General features: G+C 41.7%; 1 protein-coding gene across 2 annotated transcripts in view; it reads right to left on the reverse strand.

Moving 5' to 3' along the window:
* Positions 1-2,744: 2,744 nt before the first annotated feature.
* The window catches only part of rnf152 (ring finger protein 152), a 49,903-nt gene continuing 30,157 nt past the window's right edge, over positions 2,745-22,490 (reverse strand). Inside the window, exons 2-3 of one of the 2 annotated variants that reach the window (XM_080489632.1) lie at positions 19,612-19,688; positions 2,745-8,603 (exon numbers count right to left, since the gene is read on the reverse strand). In XM_080489632.1, the coding sequence (XP_080345758.1) occupies positions 7,782-8,438 (657 nt within the window). In that variant the 5' untranslated portion in view covers positions 8,439-8,603; positions 19,612-19,688 and the 3' untranslated portion in view covers positions 2,745-7,781. The remainder of the gene's footprint in view (positions 8,604-19,611; positions 19,689-22,490) is intronic. The other variant, XM_080489633.1, reaches the window with a different exon arrangement.

Raw genomic sequence — 22,490 nt, forward strand, 5'->3', positions numbered from 1 at the left:
AGCTCACAGGAGATAATTACTGCGGCACTGGAAAGCAGGACAGAGGAACACAGACTGAGACATGAGAGAACTGCCCACACAGAAACACAGACGAGCCAACAACCAGAACACACAGAAGATGCCCAATAGAAACCAAAGCTTCCAGCTTGAGGGCCGATGAGGGTCAGAATCCAATAATCACTCGAGGTCTGGGAAGAATTGTAGTCGAACAAAAGGCCAATTGAAAAAGTAGAACAGGGAGACAAAGAACTAAGGCCCTGTTTACACGTACCTTGGTATTTGAAAAATATGTCAATATTTCTCTGTGTTTGGACGGCTCATGTACACATAAACGCAGCTACGACTCACCACAAATGATGATTCCTGAAAACTCCGGCCACAGTGGTGATCTGGATAAAATCCGTCTTTTGTTGCATCTAAAGGGGTGCAGGCGGATATTTAATTCACAATTCGTGACGTGGTGTTTTTTTCGAGGATTCTGATTGGCAATCATGGCTTTGTGCTTCTCGATACACTGCCACCTACAGGTTTGGTGTATATGCGGGTATGTGTAAACTAAGATTTTAAATTATTTTTTAAGGTAGAAGAGGAAATATCAATTTTTATAAAAACCCAGGGTATGTGTAAATGTGGCCTAAAGCCCAACGTATACTGCGATCACCAGGTGCATACAATCACACACTCAGAGAACATCAATCAGGCACGAGGAGGGAAAGTCAAGGAGCCTGAAACCAGAGACAGTCAGATCTCAAAAAGAACACAAGAAAATAAACGTGGACCGTAACAGTATGGAGCAGTAATTTTCATCTGGCATGGTCAGGATAAAAGAAGACCTTCTCCATGATCAATCACTTACTAAATATTACAGTGAAGCCACAGAATGTTCGGCACCCCGTCTCTCACCAACAAAGACAGAAGCTGTTCGGCCATGTTTGACGTGCGTGGGACTTTAGTAGGGTCCTGATCCATTTCTGGGTCCATCCAGGAGTTCAAGACACCATCAAGACTTACAGGAAATCGTGGACTTCAACCAGTTTAAAGTGGAATGGAGCCTCAGCTCTTGTCAAAAGTCCATGACTTCAGTAAATTGAAAAGTTCACACCTCATCTTGAGCACATCTTCCAAAACAAGCCTAGAAAAACATGTGCATGCTGTACACCACCGTTCGGAGAACTTTGTCCTCTAATCCTTTCAAATATTTAAGTTTTCTGACATACTGTAGGAGTGTTCTCTGAAAAATTGATATTGCTTTTATTCACTCTGTTGCACACTGTCACCCAACGCTGCCTCCCACAAATGGGAACCATAACTTTTTTTTTCCCCCCCTCAGCACGAAGGAAAGAAGTTTCATCTGCTGCCAGGCTTAAACGGATGACAGTCTCTCGAGCTTATGCCAAGAATTCATGATACATCCTCGAGAGCTCTCACATAATACAGAGATACAAGAGAACAGTTCCTGTGACGAACTTTCTGAACGCTGCGAGCCGGAGATACGGCGGAGCTCGAATTTCCTCGCTCATGATTCAGAAAGAAATGCAAACCAGCAGCCATGCAGGTGAGGATCAGGGAACGTCAGTGAATATCTGCTTTACATGACTAATTCTTTCACTCTGTGTCACGGTAGGGTGAAATATTAATACATTTTAAAAGTTAGACGGATTCTCAAGTCAACCTCATATAATTTAAAAATGAATAGGCACTTATTAAATTTTAAATATGAGCACAGATTACTGAATTCAGTAGATAAATGGAAATATGGGACATTGAGTTTGCAGTCTGCATTTATATCAGACCATGTTCCTGTAACATTACGTGTGCATGATAATCGCAGGGTGGATTCAGGGAGCGTCGGGATGCACCAGTATGTCCATCCCGACTCATATGATGGGAAGTTGAGTGAGAGCCGCCAGAAATATCTGCAAACGTCCTTTAGCTATAGTTTAGCCTGATGACACTTCCTACACAGGGGCACCACCATGTAAAATGAACTTTGATACAACAGCTGCAACACAAATACAAAAACGGCATTACAAATAGAAACAACAACAAAACAAAGAAAAGCTGCAATATAAATGCAAAAGTTACATACAATAGGTCATATGACAAATACAGAAAAAAAATTTATATTGGAGCACGAGACTCCAGTCTACTGATCACATGAGGATTAATACACTGATCATGTATCTTTACACTGGGTGTGACAGACAACATTAAAACCAAATTAAATTCCATATTTTGAACTGAGAGCATGTAAATTAGCTGTGAAATAGGTACAGACCTTTTACAAACCCCTCACAGCCATGACGTCGATGTTGCCTTAAGAATAACCAGCGCGCCCATAAATAAAGCCCTTCCGAGGTCGTAGAAATAAAGCACTGAGCTGGCTGAGGCTGAGCAGTCTGGAGGGAGGGCGGCCATCATTAGCAACGGCTGCTGCCTGTGAGGAATAGAGGTGTTTTGTTGCAGCAATACTGGCTGCAATTGGCCCCCGGAGAGCGTTAATTACCTCCGTGACACTCTATCAATAAATATTTGAGGAGAAAAAAAGGTTCCTGAGGGTAAACAGAGGCAGCGCGCGTCCACTCAACCGTGAAATCTGCAAGTTCGATACGCAAAGTTACAGGGAGGAAGCTTTTTCTTTATCTTTTCATGCTGTTTTTATCTTTCAGAGTTAAGACATTTAATAGTGGGGAAATGGTGATAATGACTAAAAATGAAGACTGCCGGAGTCCTTTGTTCGGATTCAGAGCGTTTGCTTTAATAGTTCACTAGAAACAACTGCTGCTTCGTGTCGTCGGGAGCCGACACAAAAAGGAATCTACAACAGGAACTTCACAGCATTTTATACAGACACACGGGCACAGAAACGACAAGCCTCCCTTTACGCTTCTCTTTAATTTTCTGTAAAAAAATAAAAACAAAGACAGGAAAAAAGATTCAAAAATGTCATACAGAGCTGTTTTTGATTCGTAAAACAATGAATACAGACTACAGGGAGATTCTAAAACTGTTTTTTTCTCTCATCGGGATATGTGTAAAAAGAATCACAGGCTGAATGTCATGAGGTCTAAAAGAGATTTTCTTTCATGCCTTTGTTTTGAGTATAACAGCATTTTTAGTGCTTCCTTCCAGATAACAGATCATTTTCACTACTGTCAGGCCAATACAATCTTAAAAGTAATCATAAATAGTGTGAAAGAAAAACCGTAAAACACACATACATACCCATCCTCTTATCTTTTACTGAATGGAGTCTTTGTTTTCATTGTTGTGGGTGTCAGAAAATTAAACAATTTGGATGATGTAACAGCAATGAAATGTAAATGAATTGCATGGGATGCTTAGATTGTGTATCTTGGTACCAACTGAAGACCATGATAGGAATTTTAATTTATTTTGTTTAAGATTTGACAAATTTGTGCCCAATATTTACTCCTGTACTTCAATAAAGTGATTTTTAAGTTGTAACCTCAACTGAATCAATTGTTCTTTATATATATATATGAACTGTGAAACCAGAATGCAATACAACTGTCTATCCTCAAACTGTGATATAAAAGTTGTGTAGGAGTGTTTGTGTGGTGATGGTAACAGCTAACAGAAACGATAGGTGGTAGAAATGGGCCCAATTACCCCATGTTTGTGGCATTTAGTAGATTTGTAGAATTGACACTAATCAAAGGATAATATATTCCGTATTTTTTGTATTTTTTTAATTCAATGTGGGAAGGAAAGCCTGAAAAATTAAAACCATATAAAACCTCAATTTAATCTGGTCAACCATACATTGCCTTCTCTTTCTTATTACTTCATATATAAGACCCATCGTTGTGTACCTTAGATTAATTGTTTAATATTTGTCTTTTTGAGGTGCTTTCCTCTGTGGAAACACAACTAAATGTGAAATTAAGTATTTTAGCTCCCTTTTTGGAACAGGGATAAATGTTCAAATTTGCATTATAGCACTTAAATTAAAAAAATGTTTGGTCAATTATATTAAAATAAATTATATTAATAATTTAAAGAGTAGTTTTTCACCGGAGACCCTTTAACTTGCCTCTGAGCGAGTCTGGAGACCACACTCACTCTCAACAGCAAAAAAGGATAAATAAAAGCAACAGGACATTTTTACTGTGTGCTCTCGCTTCACAATTTCTGCCACTATATATAATTTAACACAGGCAAATTAAATTTGATTAAACTCCAAGCAGGAAAAAAACGTGCTTATTCCTCCTTATTTATTTCTGGCGGCCCTCAAAGGCGGTGCCGGACCTCATGTTGGGAACCAATTTATAGGGCAGCCAAAACCTTTTGAAGGTGCCAAATCCAACGTAGGATACTTTGGTTGAATTTAAAGGGAAAATGTTGTAATAGTGTCAAATAGGGACTTGTTCATTACATTAGGTGTTAATAAACGTTGAGAACATCCCGTACATTCATTTCTAATTCCTAATAATGTTGAGAAACACTGGTTACATCAGCGATTTTCCATTTTATTTTACCTGGCAATGGCATTATCCCAGATTTATCTGGGATAATAGAAGGAAGTCGTGCCAGTAAACCACTTCAGCCTCAAGTGCTGAGAAATTAGAAGCGGTTTCTTTTTCCTTTTCTTTTTTTTCCAAGCCTACAGCGCAGTGAGCTCGGAGCTAAAAATATTTCAACTTTCAACAAAGCTACACCCAACTTCAAAAAGGCCTTTTCAGATACAGTTTCATAGCAACCAGCTAGCAGCATGCAGCGCACGAACCGGTTCAGCCAAACTTAAGTCAATGCGTCTGCAATACGAACAGACTTTACACGACCATTAGAGGCAAAAAAAGAAATTATGATGCATTAAATCTCATATTTTTCTCACGTTCCTCGGTCATTCATTGCTTGATTGCAATAAATATCTGTAGAAATGATATTGAAGTGAACAAGTGTGCATTTGTGTTTTTACATATATCTATTTTGGCCCATCATATCATTCTTTGTGTGCAAAATAAAAAAAAATCATTGGCATGTCATGTCAACTTTGCCAACAGAGTGGAACACAACTTAATCACGAGGAAGGAAAAAGACTTACAATCATTCTGTACATAACAAGTCCACTGAACAAAAAGAGTTCACCCTGTTTGTGTGTACTGTACACGCCGCTTTTTCACTGTAATGAGAAAAAACACGACTTAATTGCTTGCCTCAACATAAAAAAGTGGGGGGGGGGGGGGGGGAAACAAATACCTAGAAACTTCCATTTCTGCGGAAGGATATTCAAAAGCAAATAAATCGATGGAGTGTTCATTAACAGGAACCCTGCAGCAACCGCCCACTCCTGACCCGACACTGACCCATCACTCACGCACACACACACACGCACCGCTGCACCGGCGAGCCGACGTATCCAGCATTTCTGAATTAAAGAAGGTTTTAAGATGAGAAGTCGATAGTGTGTGCATGTGTGTGTGTGTGTGTTTCAGGGCCGCGGGCGGAATCACAGGATGGTGGTTTGAAGCAAGGCGGGGTGAAGCGAGTTTGATGAAAAGTGTCTGTGGGAAAGAAAATGCTAAACTGGTGCAAAAATAGCAGGAATGAAAACTCCTGCATTATTTCTACTGAAATAAATATCCTGGCATTTTGGCTCGTTGGCTTTCTTGCTGTTAAAATGCGAAGATCAATACCATCCTCATATCTGTGCATTCATTTAAGACTGTAGCTTAGGCTCCAGCTACACAAGGTTTTTAAGTGAATACGGAAAACTTTTGTTGCGTTTAGGGTGTCAAACTTCATTTTCTAACAGCTGCAACACAGATTTATCAGTTGCAACACGTTTTAACTTAACATACCCTCATAAATAGTAAACATGTCCTTTTTATAGGAGCTAAATAGCTTGCTAACTTCCTAATTAGCCATGTAGGAGTAAAGGAAAATCTCCCCAAAACTCAAAAATATACATATATTACATGAAAGCCTTTATTTATTCTATAATCCTTAGAAATCAACAGTAAAGGGAAAAAATATAGGTTTTATTCAGAATATGAGGTATAGCATGTAACATGTAATCAAATTATACCATCGGCGGCCTCTCGTTCAACTTTTAAAACCTGTCTTAAATTTATAGAAAAACATGTTTCCCTCATGTGTTTCTTACTCGACAAATGTAAAGTTAATGAGCATTTTTGGCAGGATTTACATTCAGGGCTAGCGTGCAGTGAGCATGCTAGACATAAAGAATATAGACAAAATGGTTAACCCTCCTAATTAGCAGCATATATAAAGTGCTCAAATAATCTTCAGCGAGTTTCAGTTTCTTTGTTTAAACTCTAAATACTAGAAAATCTATTGTTGAGGGAGGTTGCTAAGAAGGCTAGCATACTGGCAACGTTCCTAAGAAACTTACTGCGCTAGTAAGCAATGAGGAAAAAGTTAAATAAAAATTTTAAAAATCAAGTAAACCTCTATGTTATGTTTAATTTTCTTCTAATATATCTCCCAAAAATAAAAATGCAGAACAAATCACCCCATTTAGACTGTTTAATAAATACTAATACTTAGTATACTGTGTTAACCCACATTGTTCCCTTCAACGTATAGAATTATATCTTGACCGTATTTTTTATGTAACTCATGGAGAGGCACATGCTCGCTTGCTAACAAGAAAGTATTGATATAAACCCAGAAGATTAAAAAAAAGTCAGAAATACCAAAACAGCTTTTAGGATCTAAAAGATATTGAGTATTGAGTTGAGACATTTTAACGCTGGTACTATGTGTTTACTAAGAAAATGAGACTTTGACAATTTCTTTCAAACCTTAAAAAATGCCGGCCTTTTGACCACTTATCCACTGCCACTAGAAAGTGCACAGATAAAATGTGATCAATCTCCTGATTCAGGTCTTAGTCCAAGGCCAACAAAGTTTTGTATCTTGGACCTAAATTGTAAGTAATTCAAGCCCTTTTATGCAATCAGCTCACAACCCTGTCTTTTGGAATTACAGAAAACTGCAACCTTGAAAAGTTTATTGAGAAATTTAGTTGTAACCAACTGGCCAAAATACAAAGATATCTATATCAAAATAAATATAAAACCGGAAATAGCAAATCCATACGTTGGCAAGGCTGGAACTTGACAATTTAACTTTATCAGATCATTATGACTGTGTTGAATTTGGTGCTATATACTGTAAATAAAGTTGAACTGAAATGAATTGTAATTTCCATTTAGTCTTCTTTTAAGCAAGTTCTACCTCTGTGTAGTCCAGATGTGTTTTTATCCCCCTTAAATATCTATAACCACTTCATTCTGAATAGGTCGTATGAATACAAAAAAAAGTTAAGAAATTTGTTGACTTTAAGTTCCTGGGATTGTTGACACGTTGGTTCCTTGGACGTTAATTCCTGCAGCATCAGAGGATGGAGGGTCGTTAAGTCCCGACTCTCCGTACCCCTGCACCAGCTTGGAGGAGCACGCACTCGCTATACAACTCTACGACAACTGATGAACTTCTATGAACCACAGACTAAACAGGTCCGTCAGATCTGGGCTGATTCCTGAAACGTTCTTTCAGGGGGGAAAAAAAAATGGAGGAAATGGAGGGTGGTGGGAGACCAGCAGAGAGATTTGTGGTGGTTTTAATTCCAAAGATAAAAATGGGATATCATGGATCTCCTTCCTACCCTTGTCCTCGGCAACCATGTCTCTCCACATCGCTCTGCAGTTTCCTTGAGCAGGGCAGATGGGGCGTCGAGGAGCGGTTTGAGGGATCTAGGGAGAGGTCTGTGGTGGTCCCGGCGGCCTTTTTCAGCCGCAGGAGATGACAGTGAAGCGTTTGGAGATGCAGGACATGTTGTGCAGGACAATGCCCAGGAGGAAGAGGAGCACGCACGCCACCAGGAGCACCGTGCACACACCGGACCACGTGGAGCCCTTCCCCCCTCCTCCCACCGGGCCGGTGACTCTGCTCTCCCCCTCGCCACCCTCCAGCCCCATCCCCATCCCCATCCCTATCCCATCTAGACCCATGGCCAGACCCAGAGGCTGCTGCTCGGGCACGGTCACCACCGTCACTCCTTTCTGCTGGGCGCCAGGCAGGAAGCGACACCCAAGCTCGCCCGGAAGCCCCATTGCCCGGTCCTTGGCGAGAGGCAGCGGCAGCATGTAGCAGCCATTGCTGGGGAGGCGGATGAAGACAGGCGTGTGCTCAGAGGTGTGGGGGATGGCGATGACAGTGATGATGTCCGGGTCGTCCGGGAGCTGGGAAACGGACAGGCCGGGGGGCAGTTTGGTGACGCCGCGGCACCAGGGGCAACGGATCTCCTTCTGGCTGCTGCGCATTTGGGTCAAACACACCGAGCAACACGTGTGCCGGCAATCCAGGAGCTTGGGCCGCCGCCGGGGACTGTAATAGTTGAAGCAGATCTGACACTCCAGAAGTGAGTCCTGGGAAAGAGTCTCCATCTTTAAAAAGTCACTGGCAGTCAACAGCGGTTAAATCAAACAGGTCTAGAGGAAACGTCTTGCTGCTCCGATGAAGGTTATAAAGTAAGTCGAAAGGATTCTGCAGTGTCTGCCGTCGACTTCTCGGTGAGGTCACAACCCTTTTGTGGCAACATCGCCCTTCATCTGCAACAGAAGAAGAAAAATGAAGAGCACTGTTAAGGGACGCATCTTTCAGGCTCTCTTTTCCATCGTTTCATCAACAATCCGTTTGGGGAACATCTGTCTGGACCAGTTAGGATGAGGGAACAGTAAAGACAGAAAAGAACCGAAGAACTAACAAAATTTAAGACAGCATGAGAGAGACAAAGATAAAGTCTTATCCATGATAATGTAGTAAGAAATGGGGAAAAAGTGTAATAGCTTCAGCGAAAATGGTGAAAACAATTCAGTTAGCTAAACCCGCTAATAAAGCAAAATCAACTCAAACAACAAAACATAACTAAAACGACAGAAATAGTAATAGATATGGCCAGATCTGTTAAAGCAATCAAAACGGCTAAAACAGCAAAAATAAGAGGCTAAAATAGCTATAATAATAATAGAGCTGAATCTTCTAAAGATAGCCAAAGATTTGAACAAAAACTACTCAAACAAATGAAAAAGCAAGAACAGCCAAAAAACTAAAGCTAAAATTAATGCTTCCAGATTGGAGAATTCCAGATTCCATACAATTCTGTATAAAATATGTTTCCTTAATGGACCATAGATTTAATTGTAGGTCAGTGCAGAGACATTTAGACAGGTGAACTAGGTCATGTACTGCTTTTAAAAAAAGCAGCAACATTTTTGAACCAGTTGTAATCAGGGTGGGGAAAGTGTGACCTGATTCAGCCTCAAGCTAATTATTATATGCATGACTTTTCCAGGTCCTCCTGCTGAAAAAGAAGGACCTGTTCCTCAGCTGCAAAAGGCCACCTTTAGCATTGGAGGTTTGTTATCACTCCCCAAATACTATATTTTAACTATATTGCACATGCAGCCTGGATAAATTCAGAACACTCCCTTGCCTCAGTATGTGCCAAATAGAGGTAATTCTTCTGTTTCCTCAATAAACATTTTCTACCCCCTCCTCCGTCCCTGCATAATCACGTATACCGTGCTAATCCATGCAGAAGCTGTGATAGTTTGCTTTTACGAATGATTAAACCCTGTCAAAATAGCACCACGAAAACAATGAATACCAAACAGGGGCTTTATTTTTTGTCAAAATCGTCAAGTGTGAAAACTGCTGAGGAAAGAGAGACTACTATTTTTTCACTTTATTTTCTCCTTTCTTTCACTTTCTCTACTGCTGCCATGTCGACAGAGCCGCCGTACCTCCGGGCACAACCGTGGGTAGACGGCAAGAGTGAAGAGCGAGACAGATGGAGGAGTAGGAGGAGGAAGAAGAGGAGGAGGTGGAGGAGGGATGGAGGATAAAGTGGTGGCAAAAATAGGAAAAGGTGACCACTGATTGCTCTGCAGCACCGTACATATCGGTCTCTTATCAAAAACAGGATCTCAGGCAATTAAAGTTGTCGTGGCGCCCCGTGGGGACGCCGAGGTGGCATTGACAGATAAGAGCGAGCTCTTGCCGAGTATGCTGGGAGCAGAGGCTGGACTGATCTCGCTTCATTTGGGCTGTGATAGAAAAGTGAAAGTTTGGGATTAAATATCACTTTTACAGAAATTGCTAATAAACGAACCATCGCAATGGTTTGAAAAACTATTCAGAGACCATCTATAACACAGTGGACAAGACAGATGGTTGCCGGCATGCCATTAGAGAGGGTCACATATACAGTATATTAAAGTCTAAACCACATATCTTTGAGAGTATATGGAGGCTTTGATTCAATATATTAAACATCCAACAGAGCAACCCGACGGAGCAACTGGGAAAAATGCAGACCCCAAATATGAACACTCCTCAGACTTTATTTTTCGACTAAATTTTTGTTATTAACTTAATAACACTTAAAATTGACTTTATTTATTCATTTATTTATTTTTGAAATTTCTAAGTTTAATATGGGAAGATTATGTTTTGATAAGGCGGGAGTAGCACTTTTGTTATGATTTGTTTTGTGTTTGTGTGCGTTTTGTTTTTGTTTTATCTTTTTCTCTTATGTTCAGCAAATTAAAGATAAATAAATACATTTCTGCTTTTTCCTCAGCGTGGAAGACATCGTTTGGTTATCCATTTTTTGCAATACCAGATATAAAAAAATTGGGGAATTGTGGGATATATTGGCGCTAACGTATGACGTTAACCACAGTGTTAATTTTGACGGTGCCGTTAGCTGACGGCTAACCATGTTTTGAACAACGCGTATTTAACGGTCGGTTAGCTAACGGCCCATTAAGAATTTAACTCGGCCGTTAGGGTTTAACCAGTGGTTAAAATAACAAAGTTTTGAACAACCGGGGCCAGGTCGTCAATGGTGAACCAACAAGCCCAAATAATGCTAATGCTAACAATAGCAACAAGACCGATAAACAGCAGCTCTGCAGCATCGAGTGTTACCGACAATAAAAATGCCAAGCAACTCGCCCCGTGAAACTTAGGTGACTGTAATTACATTGTTAACTTTAGAATAGTATTATTGTGCCTTCCTGTCAAAAGTAGTGGTAAGTCGGAACACCGATGATTACCAGGTTTTCTCAGTCTTTCAGACTCTCCGGCACGAGTTCTTGAGTGAACCCTCATTAACCCGTCAAGTCGATCCGCTCTCGTCAGCATCATCTGCAGCATCTTCTACATCTCCTACCCCCGCCTCGTGAAGCAGCCCCCTGAGGCAAAACACTCCTCTCCGTAACCCCCCCCACCCGAACACCCCAACTGACCTAGTTTCTCCACGCCAAGTGAAAGTCGTGGAAAAGAAAAAAAAAGGTGCTGAGAAATCCCACAAGCCCCACGGAGAAGCGAGGAAGACGAGCTGAGGGAGACTGGAGGCACAGACCTGCCCTTGAGGGGGTGAGACAGCCCGGGGTATTACTGAATCCTTCTCCCAAAGATAAGGATTAGCTTTGATCTGACATAAATGCTTTGTGGCTCAATATTCCCAGACAGCCAACCGCTCTCCCTCTTGTCTTCCTCTTCTGACAGAAAAGCTTTTCCTCCTCTACTTTACATCAATTCTTCATACTTTTCTCTTTCCCCCACTCCTGTCGGCTCCTTTCCCCGCGTTTCCTACATGTCAAGGATGGCAAGGAAGCTGCAGAATATCAAAAAAGGTGCACCTTTGGGTTCACACAAAGTCACTTCCCCAACCTTTTATTCCAGCTGAAGTTGTGCTGTGCTCAAAGGCAGATTAAAAACCTCATTCCAAAAACCTGCAGATTGTAATGAAGCAAAGCTTCTTCTTCTTCTCTAGATACCAATCTAACGACATAACTACATATCTATTTATCTGAATATCTACCTATCCACCTACCTACATATTTATACATCCATATATATACATTTATACATAAATACCTACCAACCAATCCATCGACTGATCAACCTTACCCATGATGTACCTCACTATCTACAGACCTGTTTACCTCCCATCGAACATACGTATCGCCTACCTACCTACATATCTACTTTCCATTTTCCCATGTAAAAATCTGCCTACTTGTCTATAGATCTGTTTATCTGCCTAAAAATCTGTCTGCCTTAGTACACACTAATGCATCTACTTAATTTTTTTACCAATCCATCTACCTATTATCTAAATACCTACCTTCATATATACAGTACCCTTCCCTTTTCCTACCCGCCTATCCTATAGCTCACCTATTTACATACCGACCTACGTACCTACCTACGACAGATCTACCTTATTCTAATTATCAGTGTCTTGTCCCAATTGATCTTCCAAAAAAGTAACAATCTGAAAATAAAACATAAAATTGCTATGCTCTATATTGCTAGTGCAGCTAATCTAACAAATATAAAAGAAAAAGAAAATGTTATCTTACAAAAATCTTTTTATATTAATGAATGTTTTGCATCATAGTTAAGCTGCTGTTTCAATTCACTCAGATCACATGAGATAACAATGAAAACCGCTGTGTGGCGTCTGTGAAGACGCGACGGCCAGGAATCACGGCTGTGGATTAACTGTGTGATTAATCGGTCACGCCGAGGCTTCGCCAGCCCTGACCCACTTTCCTTCACACCTACACGCCAGAGCGTCCCCGGAAAGGGTTCAGGGGCGGGAAACGGGGAAGTTTTAGTCATACTTGAGCGAAACGGCACGTTTTTTGTGCGTCTGGTTTAGTAACGATGCAGAGTGACCGGCAGGCGGTCTCCGTCACCACCCACACACACCCCGTGGTCCTCTAGGAGTAACCGACAAGGAGGAAGCGGGGCGGGGGGCAGCACACATCCCCTCAGGGCCTCCGCACACAATCGGTCGAGGAGATAGTGCACTCAAGTTAAAAATAACCACAGACAGACACACACACACACTCACTTACACACTGCTCCACCAGAACCGACATGGCCGACATAATAAAGTGGCTTGAAGCAGCGTGGCGGAGAGACCGCCAAGCCTCCGGCGGGTTGAATCAGCGAAACGTCACCGAGGCGCTGACGTAACTACAGATATGGAGGTTTGAACGCCGCTTGAATGTCCTCAGAGAGGAGGTGGAAGTTTTAATGGCTGCTGCGAAGGAAATTCATCTAAATAAACAGACCACACATGGACCACACGGGCACGGGCACGCGCAAAACTATTGACTTCGGCTGTGGTTCGCATGCACAGTAGCAGCGTTTTAGAAAAATGTTGCATTTTACCCCGTTTCCACGTTCCAAGAGAATTTAGTGACTTTTCTGCTCACGATATCTAACAAGATCATACTGACTGCACCACAGTACATCAAATATGAAGGAACGTCTTTTTCCAGGAGGTCATATCATCGAGGAAAAGACTGACCCGGGGACTCGATGCCTAATGTGGAAATGGTCTCAAGTCCTTGTTGTGACTATGCTGTGCCGCCACAAGTATTAAGAAGCTCCATCTGTGATAGGACCATTTCCAGCAGTGACATGGTAACGGACCCATCTGCATTTGGAAAACGATGAGCATTCAAGTTAACAGACACTCGTGTGGCTCAACTAGAAAGTAGTAATGTGCGATACCACCGATTTCCTTTATCTGATAACAAGCAAAACCGTAGCCGCTATCACGGACACAGAAGTAATACTAATACTATATTCCATCAGCTTAATGTCTGAAGGTAACTGAAGCTTCAGTGTTAAAAGAAAAGAGTGTGCAGCATCTCATTTTAAATTACAGCTATTAAAAAGACAACATTACACTTTCTTGCTTTTTATCTCAGCTTTAAACATGATGATCCCAAGCTTTAGCATTTATACAGTATTGGCAGCATCAAGATTAACTAACTAGAGCAAATACAAAGATAAGACTGATATTTTAAGATGAGAATCGATTGGAAGGATCAATGTTGTTGTCGACCTGCCCATCGCGACAGTGGAGCTCATAAACGAAGCAAAGCATACACACTTTGCATGCTTTGGCTTTTTCCTGGCAGTTGTCCCTTCAGATGATAGAAATTCTGTGTCACTTATTAATTAGAAGTTAATTTTGCTGCCTTCTGATCCATGGGATCTGTGCAGCAAGTAACACAAGTGATAACGGTAGAAACGAGCATGCTGAAGGTTCTGTGGTCTCCTCTGCTGTGGGCAGCATGCTGAGCTAGCATTAGCATGAAGCTGGTGTCAATTTCCTTCGCCCACGCATGAGAAGTCTGGACGGGAGTCAACACGTCTGCCACCGAGTACATTTAACGGATAAAGCAGCGATGAAGGAGCTGCAGAGGTCAAAAGGCACCTCGGCAGTGTGTGTGTGTGTGTGTGTGTGTGTGTGTGTGTGTGTGTGTGTGTGTGTGATAATGAGAACACTTCAATTAACTTACACTGCTGCTCATTTTTCATGCACACTTCATGTTAACTGCACAGGCGATGAGGACAAAGAGTAGCCTGTCCTTGAGAAATGATTCACTCTGAAATACATATATATTCTGCGTGTGTGTGTGTGTGTGTGTGTGTGTGTGTGTGTGTGTGTGTGTGTGTGTGTGTGTGTGTGTGTGTGTGTGTGTGTGTGTGTGTGTGTGTGTGTGTGTGTGTGTGTGTGTGTGTGTGTGTGTGTGAGAGAGAGAGAGAGCGAGAAAAGAGAAAATCTGAGTCCTAATATCTTCCTAACAGACCAAAGAGTCGAGTAAACTCCTTTGGTCTTCAAATACACAAAATCCCAGAGAGTGGACAATCAAAACTATATCAAAATATAAAACTTAAGCAAAGGATCTGAATTTGTGTCTTTCTACAGGCATGTGTTAGTGTGTGCTTGTATCTGTTGCACGTTTGCAAGGTTGTATATGTAAACATGTGTGTCTGAGGATGAGTTTGTCCATGGATCGCGTATACATACGTAGGTGTGTCATGCATGCCTGTGTCCGTGTGTCCGTGTGTCAGTGTATGTGTGCATGCGGGTGTGTGAGCACAGCAGATGGAGCCTCTAATAGAATCCTGTGCAGTCGACCCCTGCACGACACATTATGGCAATTTCCAGCTTGAGGATCCAGGGAGCGTCAGAGCCGGCGGGGCCACTGCTGGATGAAGCCCCCCCCCTCCCCCCACACCCCACGGTCCTCATCCTCCACCACCACGTCTCTGCCCTCCAACAACAACACTTGACTTCCAGCAGATATTTTCCAGAAGCCTGAAAAACTGGAGTTTACCGACGTGCGAGTAGAACTGACTCCGACTTCACCGCCACAGTCACGGCTGTTCATTTCCACCTCAGCAGACTGCGCTTCCACTGCATCCAGGCGTGTGCAACAGACCAAACTTTGGACCAATCAGAGCTCAGAATCGGCCTTTTCAGCACAAAACTCCTCACGGACGTGAATAAATGATGGAGGATCCTGAATAAAAGATTCTCATTGTTGGGAATTCTGTCACCTCGAGTCTATTATTAAACGTAAGCAGAGTTAAAGATTTACCTATAGAAAAAAACAGTCTGCTGATTTGAAGTTTAGATTGTCACCTAATCTTGGTTCTTCTCTGCTTAACTCAGTGTTTTGGATGCTTTGCCTCGTTATTCGATCACTTGATGATGCTTGAAGACTCATGTCTGTCGCTATTTGACTTAATTCATCGAACACTGTTTCTTCTCGTTTTCATCCATCTGTGGCGTCTCTGAATCTCCTTTTGGTGTTTTTCTTTGTTTTTGTGAAAGAGGTTTGCTGTTTGACTTTTATTGTTTGTCTCTTTGGTCTTCATCTGCTGCAATTTTCTGTTTTTAATTTCTGTGATTTTTGCTGTTTTGGATCAATATATGTCCATTTTGCATTTATTTTTGATCCTTTATCTTTTACAACTATTCTAGATTTCATTTGAGACATGTTGAATCTTTATTTATTCATTTTTTTTAAATGGTATTTTTGTTTGGTTTTCATTACTTTGTGGTTGTTGATTGTCTGCTTTTTGACCGATTTTGGTCATTATGTACTCTAACATGCAACATTTGGTCTCATTTCTTCTCAGCAGGAGTCCTGTGCACAATATTTACTCCAACATACCTGCACGCACCGTCACATCAATCCTCATGGAGGTCACGAGGAGTCAAAGAAAACCCTCATCAGCAACATAAATCAATGGCCCTCTCGGCTCTCTGATGAAAGACATCCACTCACTGAGACATGGTGCCATTTTCAAAGCAGATGAAAGAGATGAATGCTGCGACTCCACCAGCTGCCGGCTCAATCTCCATTGGAAGATTCAAATAAAAGATCCAGGAGGCGCCAGATAAAGGCGAGAGCGCGGCAGCGCGGCCCAAATCTTCAAACAGCGCTGACACTTTTAATTAAGCTAATCTGCGAGCAGGCTGCTTACAGAAACTATGTAAATGAGGATTTATTAAAAACTATTAACTGCGGGACAATGAGACCGTCGACAGTTTGAATGACTTCATGAAGCAGTTCAGAAAGTTTATAAATAAGAAAGACGGCTCTCCAGCACAATGTGGCTCAAAAATCAAAGTGTCTCAGGACTTTGAAGGCAGGAAATGATGTGATTTGTTTCCTCAGAAGTACGGTGGCCCAGAAGTTTTAACAAAACACCACAAACTTTGGTCAAAACGCTTCATTCGTGCCCCCCCCCCTCCCAGAAAAAAACAAAAAAACAACAACCCATCGCTCATGAACTAACGCTGTGGCTTTTGGATTCATGATTTTGACTTTTGTATTTGGGTTGAATTCTTTGGTATTTATGTTTTTAGCTGGTGTTTTTGTCCTTGTAATTTATGTTGCCGCTTGCGTATGTTTGTTATCACCTTTTGTATTTGTGTTGTGACTTGTGTTTCTGTTGCAGATTTTACAATAGATTTGCGTTGCAACTTCTTTAATCATGTTTTTGACCGTTGTTTCTGCGTAGTTTCCTTCTAATTTATGTTGCAGCGTGTATATTTACGTTGTCAGCGACATTGCTTTTGCACATGTGTTGTAAGTTTTGTGTTTTAGCTTTTGCGTTCATCTGGCAACCTTTTTAAATTTCACATCCTGATTTGTCTTTTGCTCTTGTGTTGTAAGTTTTTGTGTTCCTCATCATTGTGTCCCTTCAACTTGATATATCCATGTGAAATACACGAAACAGTCAATCATATATCAGCGAACAAACTTTGTGAAACAGCGGGTGAAAAGTGTGAAGGACTTCACAGGTGTCTGTGGAGAACTTTCCTCTGCCAATTGCATCCTGGCATCTGGGTTTGTCTGAGAGAAAGTGGTAAATAAGAGTCGTTGGCGGCGCGAGGACGTCTTCCCACCGCTGCAGTGAACGCACTCCGACCCCCCGTTCCTTCCACCGACTATGAGCTCATTCGCACTTCGGCGAGCGGGCGCAGCGGGAAGGCGCTGGTGGGCGTTTATGGATGATTGTGTGCTCGAGCATCAGGCAACACGAGCTCAAAAACGCCCAGCTTGAGTCTTTAAGACACTCAGCAGGTAGACGTGGGGGGGGGGGGTGGGGGGGGCATAAAAACACTCGATTAGGCACTCTTCACACGTACAGCCTTCTGTTCCACGACTCGCGCATCCACCGCACTCACGGCGACGCTGCGAGCGAACGCTTTCAAGAGTCTGTCACTCAATTTGAACCACAGACGGGAAATCTGGCGGGACGCTCGGAGACAGACGTTGTCGTATCGCTGCCGCTTTGTCGGCGCTCGCACTCTGAGGTCGTCGGGGGGGGGGGGGGGAACACCGGAGGTGGTAGAAGTGACGACGCGCCGCATTTAAGGAGCTGCTCGCCAACCGTTCGGTGTCACCTTGTCGCCATCGACGCCTCAATGTCTTTGATGCAGTTTTGACACGTTAATTACGATGAAATGCCCCAAAAAACATCCTCGACCCCACAAACTAATCTCGCACACTCACACATCTGGCTGGCCCGGGGAAAGCATGAATAAGCTCTGCACAAAGAATATTTTTCAGATAAATTGATGATTTCTGACGACTTAATTATGATGAAAGTCGGTGACATTTGTATCTGAGCATGTGTTTCCTTATTATTGGTTTTCAAACTCAAGAGGAGGAAAAGCATTAAAAAATACGTGTTCCAAGATAATGAAAATGATTGCGAGATACACTTTTAAAAGCTATATATGGAATTAATAGGCATTATTGGGGTCAGGGGGATTCCTTTTCCCAATATGATTAAATCCTTTTGGGTAGAAATCGTTGCAGAACAGATAGGTGGAGGGTGAAACTATTAATATCCTCCACCATGAAACCCAAGGATTACATTTGGTTGTGGTTCCTCTTAAAAAATATTAAACTAAACTCCTGAGAACGACAGAAAAAAAAAAAAAAAAACGCAGTGTTTTTCATTTGATAAAAAATTTGGACGAAAGCACACATTAAGAAACTCGCTTCGCCACTGCCACATTTGTCACAATGGAAACCAATGGGTTGCAAGTTTATTTGATCCACCACTCCACTCCTTGTATCATTTGTCATGGTTATTTGAATTACTTCATGTTATCATTGTTTGACACTGATGTACATACATATCAAAATTTCTTTGTGAATCGCACTGTATCATGTGGCACATCAGCGGATAGGGAATTCAAAACTTCAAAATTTGGCATTCGTTTGACGTCAATCGGATTGAAACTGATCGGGTTGTGACGAAAAAAGTGTTTTGACCTTTTGGTATCCACGACCTTGACATTTGACCCAATAGCTCTCAAAATGTAATGGAACCATCCTTGGATAAAGACAAGTCAGCCCTGAAAGTTTCATGCAATCACGTCAATAGTTTTTGCAAAAAGTTGGTAACATACATACATACATACATACATACATACATACATACATACATACATACATACATACATACATACATACATACATACCAATAAATAGATAAATACCCACAGACAAAAAGATAACCTTCACCCCAACGTTCATTGGCGACAGTAATTACATGTCACAATAAAGGCCCCGTTTATGTGACATTTCAAGTGAAAATGCATTGTTTGTACATTTTCGTTTGAGAAGAGATTTGTGTTTGTTGTTGGTTGTTTGCGTAATAAAAACACACACACACATTTTAAACATTAAGAAATGTGTGTAAATGGACAGACGATGAAGTTGGATTGCTATTACTGTGACTCTCAGCAATAAAACTACCAAGTCCCGAGCGCCATTATCATGTAAACAAACAACCCAAAATACAACAAAGGCGCCCTGTTTTCACTTGAAAACACGTAAATAAAAACTTGATATTTGTCAGCTTGAAATCTGCAAATTTGAAAGAAGACTTGATTTGAACTATTGGCGATGAAAAACAGTGGACTACATGTGTTTTCATACCAGACATATTGATGTAGATCCCGTTTTGTTTTTGATCAAAATGTTTGCCCCAAATATTTGTTGCAACTTCCAGTGTGTTAGAAGCCTTATGATCCAGTAAATACTCAAAGCACATGAGTAAATGTATATTTTCTCTGCTACAAAAAAAGGAAAACTAAACACTAAATCAATAGATGACTTGAAATGAATGATAACGACTACAAAAGTACAAACAACTGACCCAATAAAACATAATTTTGTGTCTGTACGGTCGACATTAACTCACCCAGACTGGAACAAACTGATCCGATCTGCTGTGACACCAAAATACTGAACGACCACCGAGGCAGCAAACACAGGAGTCTGAAGAGGAAACAGACAAGAGACACAACATATGAGCACTCGGTGACAGCTGAAGATGTGAAGCGGGGTTAAATACCACGCTTCTCGAGGAGAAAAACCACCGCGGGGTTTTAAACGGGGAATCTGCTAAACAACATGTGAAGAAGCCTCTTTATTTTTACGGATGTTTTTAGCCTTCGCTAGAGGCCAGGTCCTTCTCATAGTCCCGGGAGAAACTCAAGACTCAAGTGGTAATTCGTACATCGGCATGAAATCGTTTCCTCAGAAAAGAAAGAAATACAAGCTATGGCTTTGCAGTCAATCACAACATTACTAGCAGGGGAAAATGTATGTTTATATATATAATTTAGAATTTAAAGCGTGACGACAGAGTTTCATTCAGTTGGTTCAAAACCATTTTTTTCTTTCTAACAATCTTTGTTGCTTGCTGCTCTCCGTCCTTTCCTTTTATTTCTTTCTATCCTCAAACCTCCAAACAAGAACAGCAGAAAATCTCCACTTCTCAGTCTGGTTCTGCACGTTTCCCCGTGTTAAAAAGGAGTTTTTCCTTTCCACCGTTCTCCTGTTCGCTTTTTATGTCAGTCAAATACTGTAATATCGGATGATTTTCAGTGGTACAGTAACGTTGTTCTGTTGTTATACAGTGACAGCTAATGGTCGTAAATGGTAACTACAGTTATATTTTGATATGCAAGTCGCTTCTTAATATAAGTCACATAAGCAATCAATTAAAAAACATGTGATTTATAATCCAGAATAATGAGTTTTTTTATGGCACTGCAGCAGTGTTCAGTTGTCATGCAGTGACATCTAGTGGTCACAGATGGTATATTTAATATATAAGTCCTCCTAAAATAAATTGCATGTGTGATTTATAATCCAGAAAATACAGTAATCTAATCTGGAAACAAAGAAAGAAAATGCTGCAAATTGAGGAGGAAGATAAACTTAACCAAAAATGACAAAATCCAAAGTTGGCAGCGCTGCTTCTTTCATATATCAAATGATCTTGACTGTTAAAAACAATCGATGTGACAGGGGAATATGATGATCACGGGGGGACGACCCCCCCCGAACTGCGCCGTGACCCACCTCCTCCACAAGTATCATTGTATCATTTAATGCTGTAAAAAACGTCGCCGACCCTCAGAGCCAATCAGCTCGCCTACAACACATCATTCCGCAGTGAGTTTGACCTTCATGCATTAAGTCCTCTTGCTGGTTTTTAAATGGAGGATTATTTCACTCCCGGACTCCCCATTAGCTGAGATCATGTCGAAACCTCCACTAAACCTCGTGCATAACAGCTCCTTTCCGTTTAATGCAATCGTGATTTCAAATGCCAATTAAAGCGATCGCGGAGGCCTGAAAGGAGGCTGGAGTGCAGGTTTGATGGAGCGAGCGCTGTGGCTTGCTGATAGGAAGCAAAGCCAGCGTCCACAGGAGGAGGAAGATAGAAAGAGAGCGGGAGAGAGGGAGAGAGGGAGAGAGGGAGAGAGGTTTCACACTGTATCCTCTGTCAATGACAGCGGTGAGCTCGGTAATCCACACTGCGTCAACACTCCGCCTCCAGCCATTGAAGAAACCAGCGCAGAGTCAACAATTAACCGGCTTACACCGCTGCAGGATCGCTGAAGACGTGATTAACATGGGACACATGTACAGTGGAGGTTCTGCCCGGTCTCCGAGTCTCACCGAACGGCTCATTATCTGTACATTCTTCTTTCAATTGACGTCCAACAGCCACAAAGCGAGGGACACCTGCACTCACGCTTCTCGTCTGCTTGTCATTCTGTGCCTCGTGTCAGATTTCTTTAAAATGATCATATTTGTACCCTTTTTGTGGGAGTTTTCCCGTTCTTGTAAAAAATCTGTCTGAGTATTTTGGTCTCTTTTTCTTGTTGAGCCGTTTGTTCTCGTCGGTTTATCTGTTTAAGTCATTTTTGCATATTTCTTTTAATCATTTAGTGTCTATAGTTTAAATGTTTTTCCTCCTTTTATGGTTTTTGGTGTTTTTGGTAACACTGTGTATCACTCTTAAGTAGTTTTTTCAGCATTTCTTTCATTGTGTTGCGTAATTTTGAACCTTTTTTTTGCCCAATCGTACCATTTTTGTCAATTTGTGGTCGTTTTGCGATTTTGTTTCATTGGTGATGTATTGTTAGATTTGTGGAACTTAGTGGGTTTGTTTTTAAAACCTTTATCCAGTTGTTTTTGCTCTTTTATCAGTTTTTTTGGATCCTTTTGTGTCTAATTGTGACGTTTTCTAACCTTTTAGGGTCATGGACGACAGGGCCGAGCAGGAGAGAGACAGCAGCTCTACAACCATTTTTCACGCATCAACTCCAGTCACAAACCTGATTGTAGTAATTAGAAAAGTACTTTCTTCCCACTCTGCTCATAGTTGCAGTTTCTTGGGGAGCAGCAGGGCCTTCGATTGTGTCTTTGCGGTTTGGTGAGTGGTTTTCAATCGATAATCTCCAGTAATGAGCGAGAAGCTTCTTCAGTCGCCCGACAGTAAGAGACAGAAAGTGTGAATCTCTGCGACCAGTCGCTTTTCTTCCACATGACGTGAACACAATGGTCAGACACTCCGTCCTAAGACGGCCCCCCACTCGACCTCCCCCCCGAGGCGTTTTACCCTCAGACGCTGCTTTGTACCTCAGAAAAAAATCCCCCCCCCCCACCCCACCTATTTCTAATTATCAATGGAGAATCGATGACCTTGCTCCTCAGACTGGACTCTAATTACCAGTCAATAGAAGCTGCTCAGCGGTGAGTGGACTACACGTTACTTCAGCT

Source organism: Lipophrys pholis, assembly GCF_963383615.2.
Source record: "Lipophrys pholis genome assembly, chromosome: 20".
NCBI classification, from domain to species: domain Eukaryota; kingdom Metazoa; phylum Chordata; class Actinopteri; order Blenniiformes; family Blenniidae; genus Lipophrys; species Lipophrys pholis.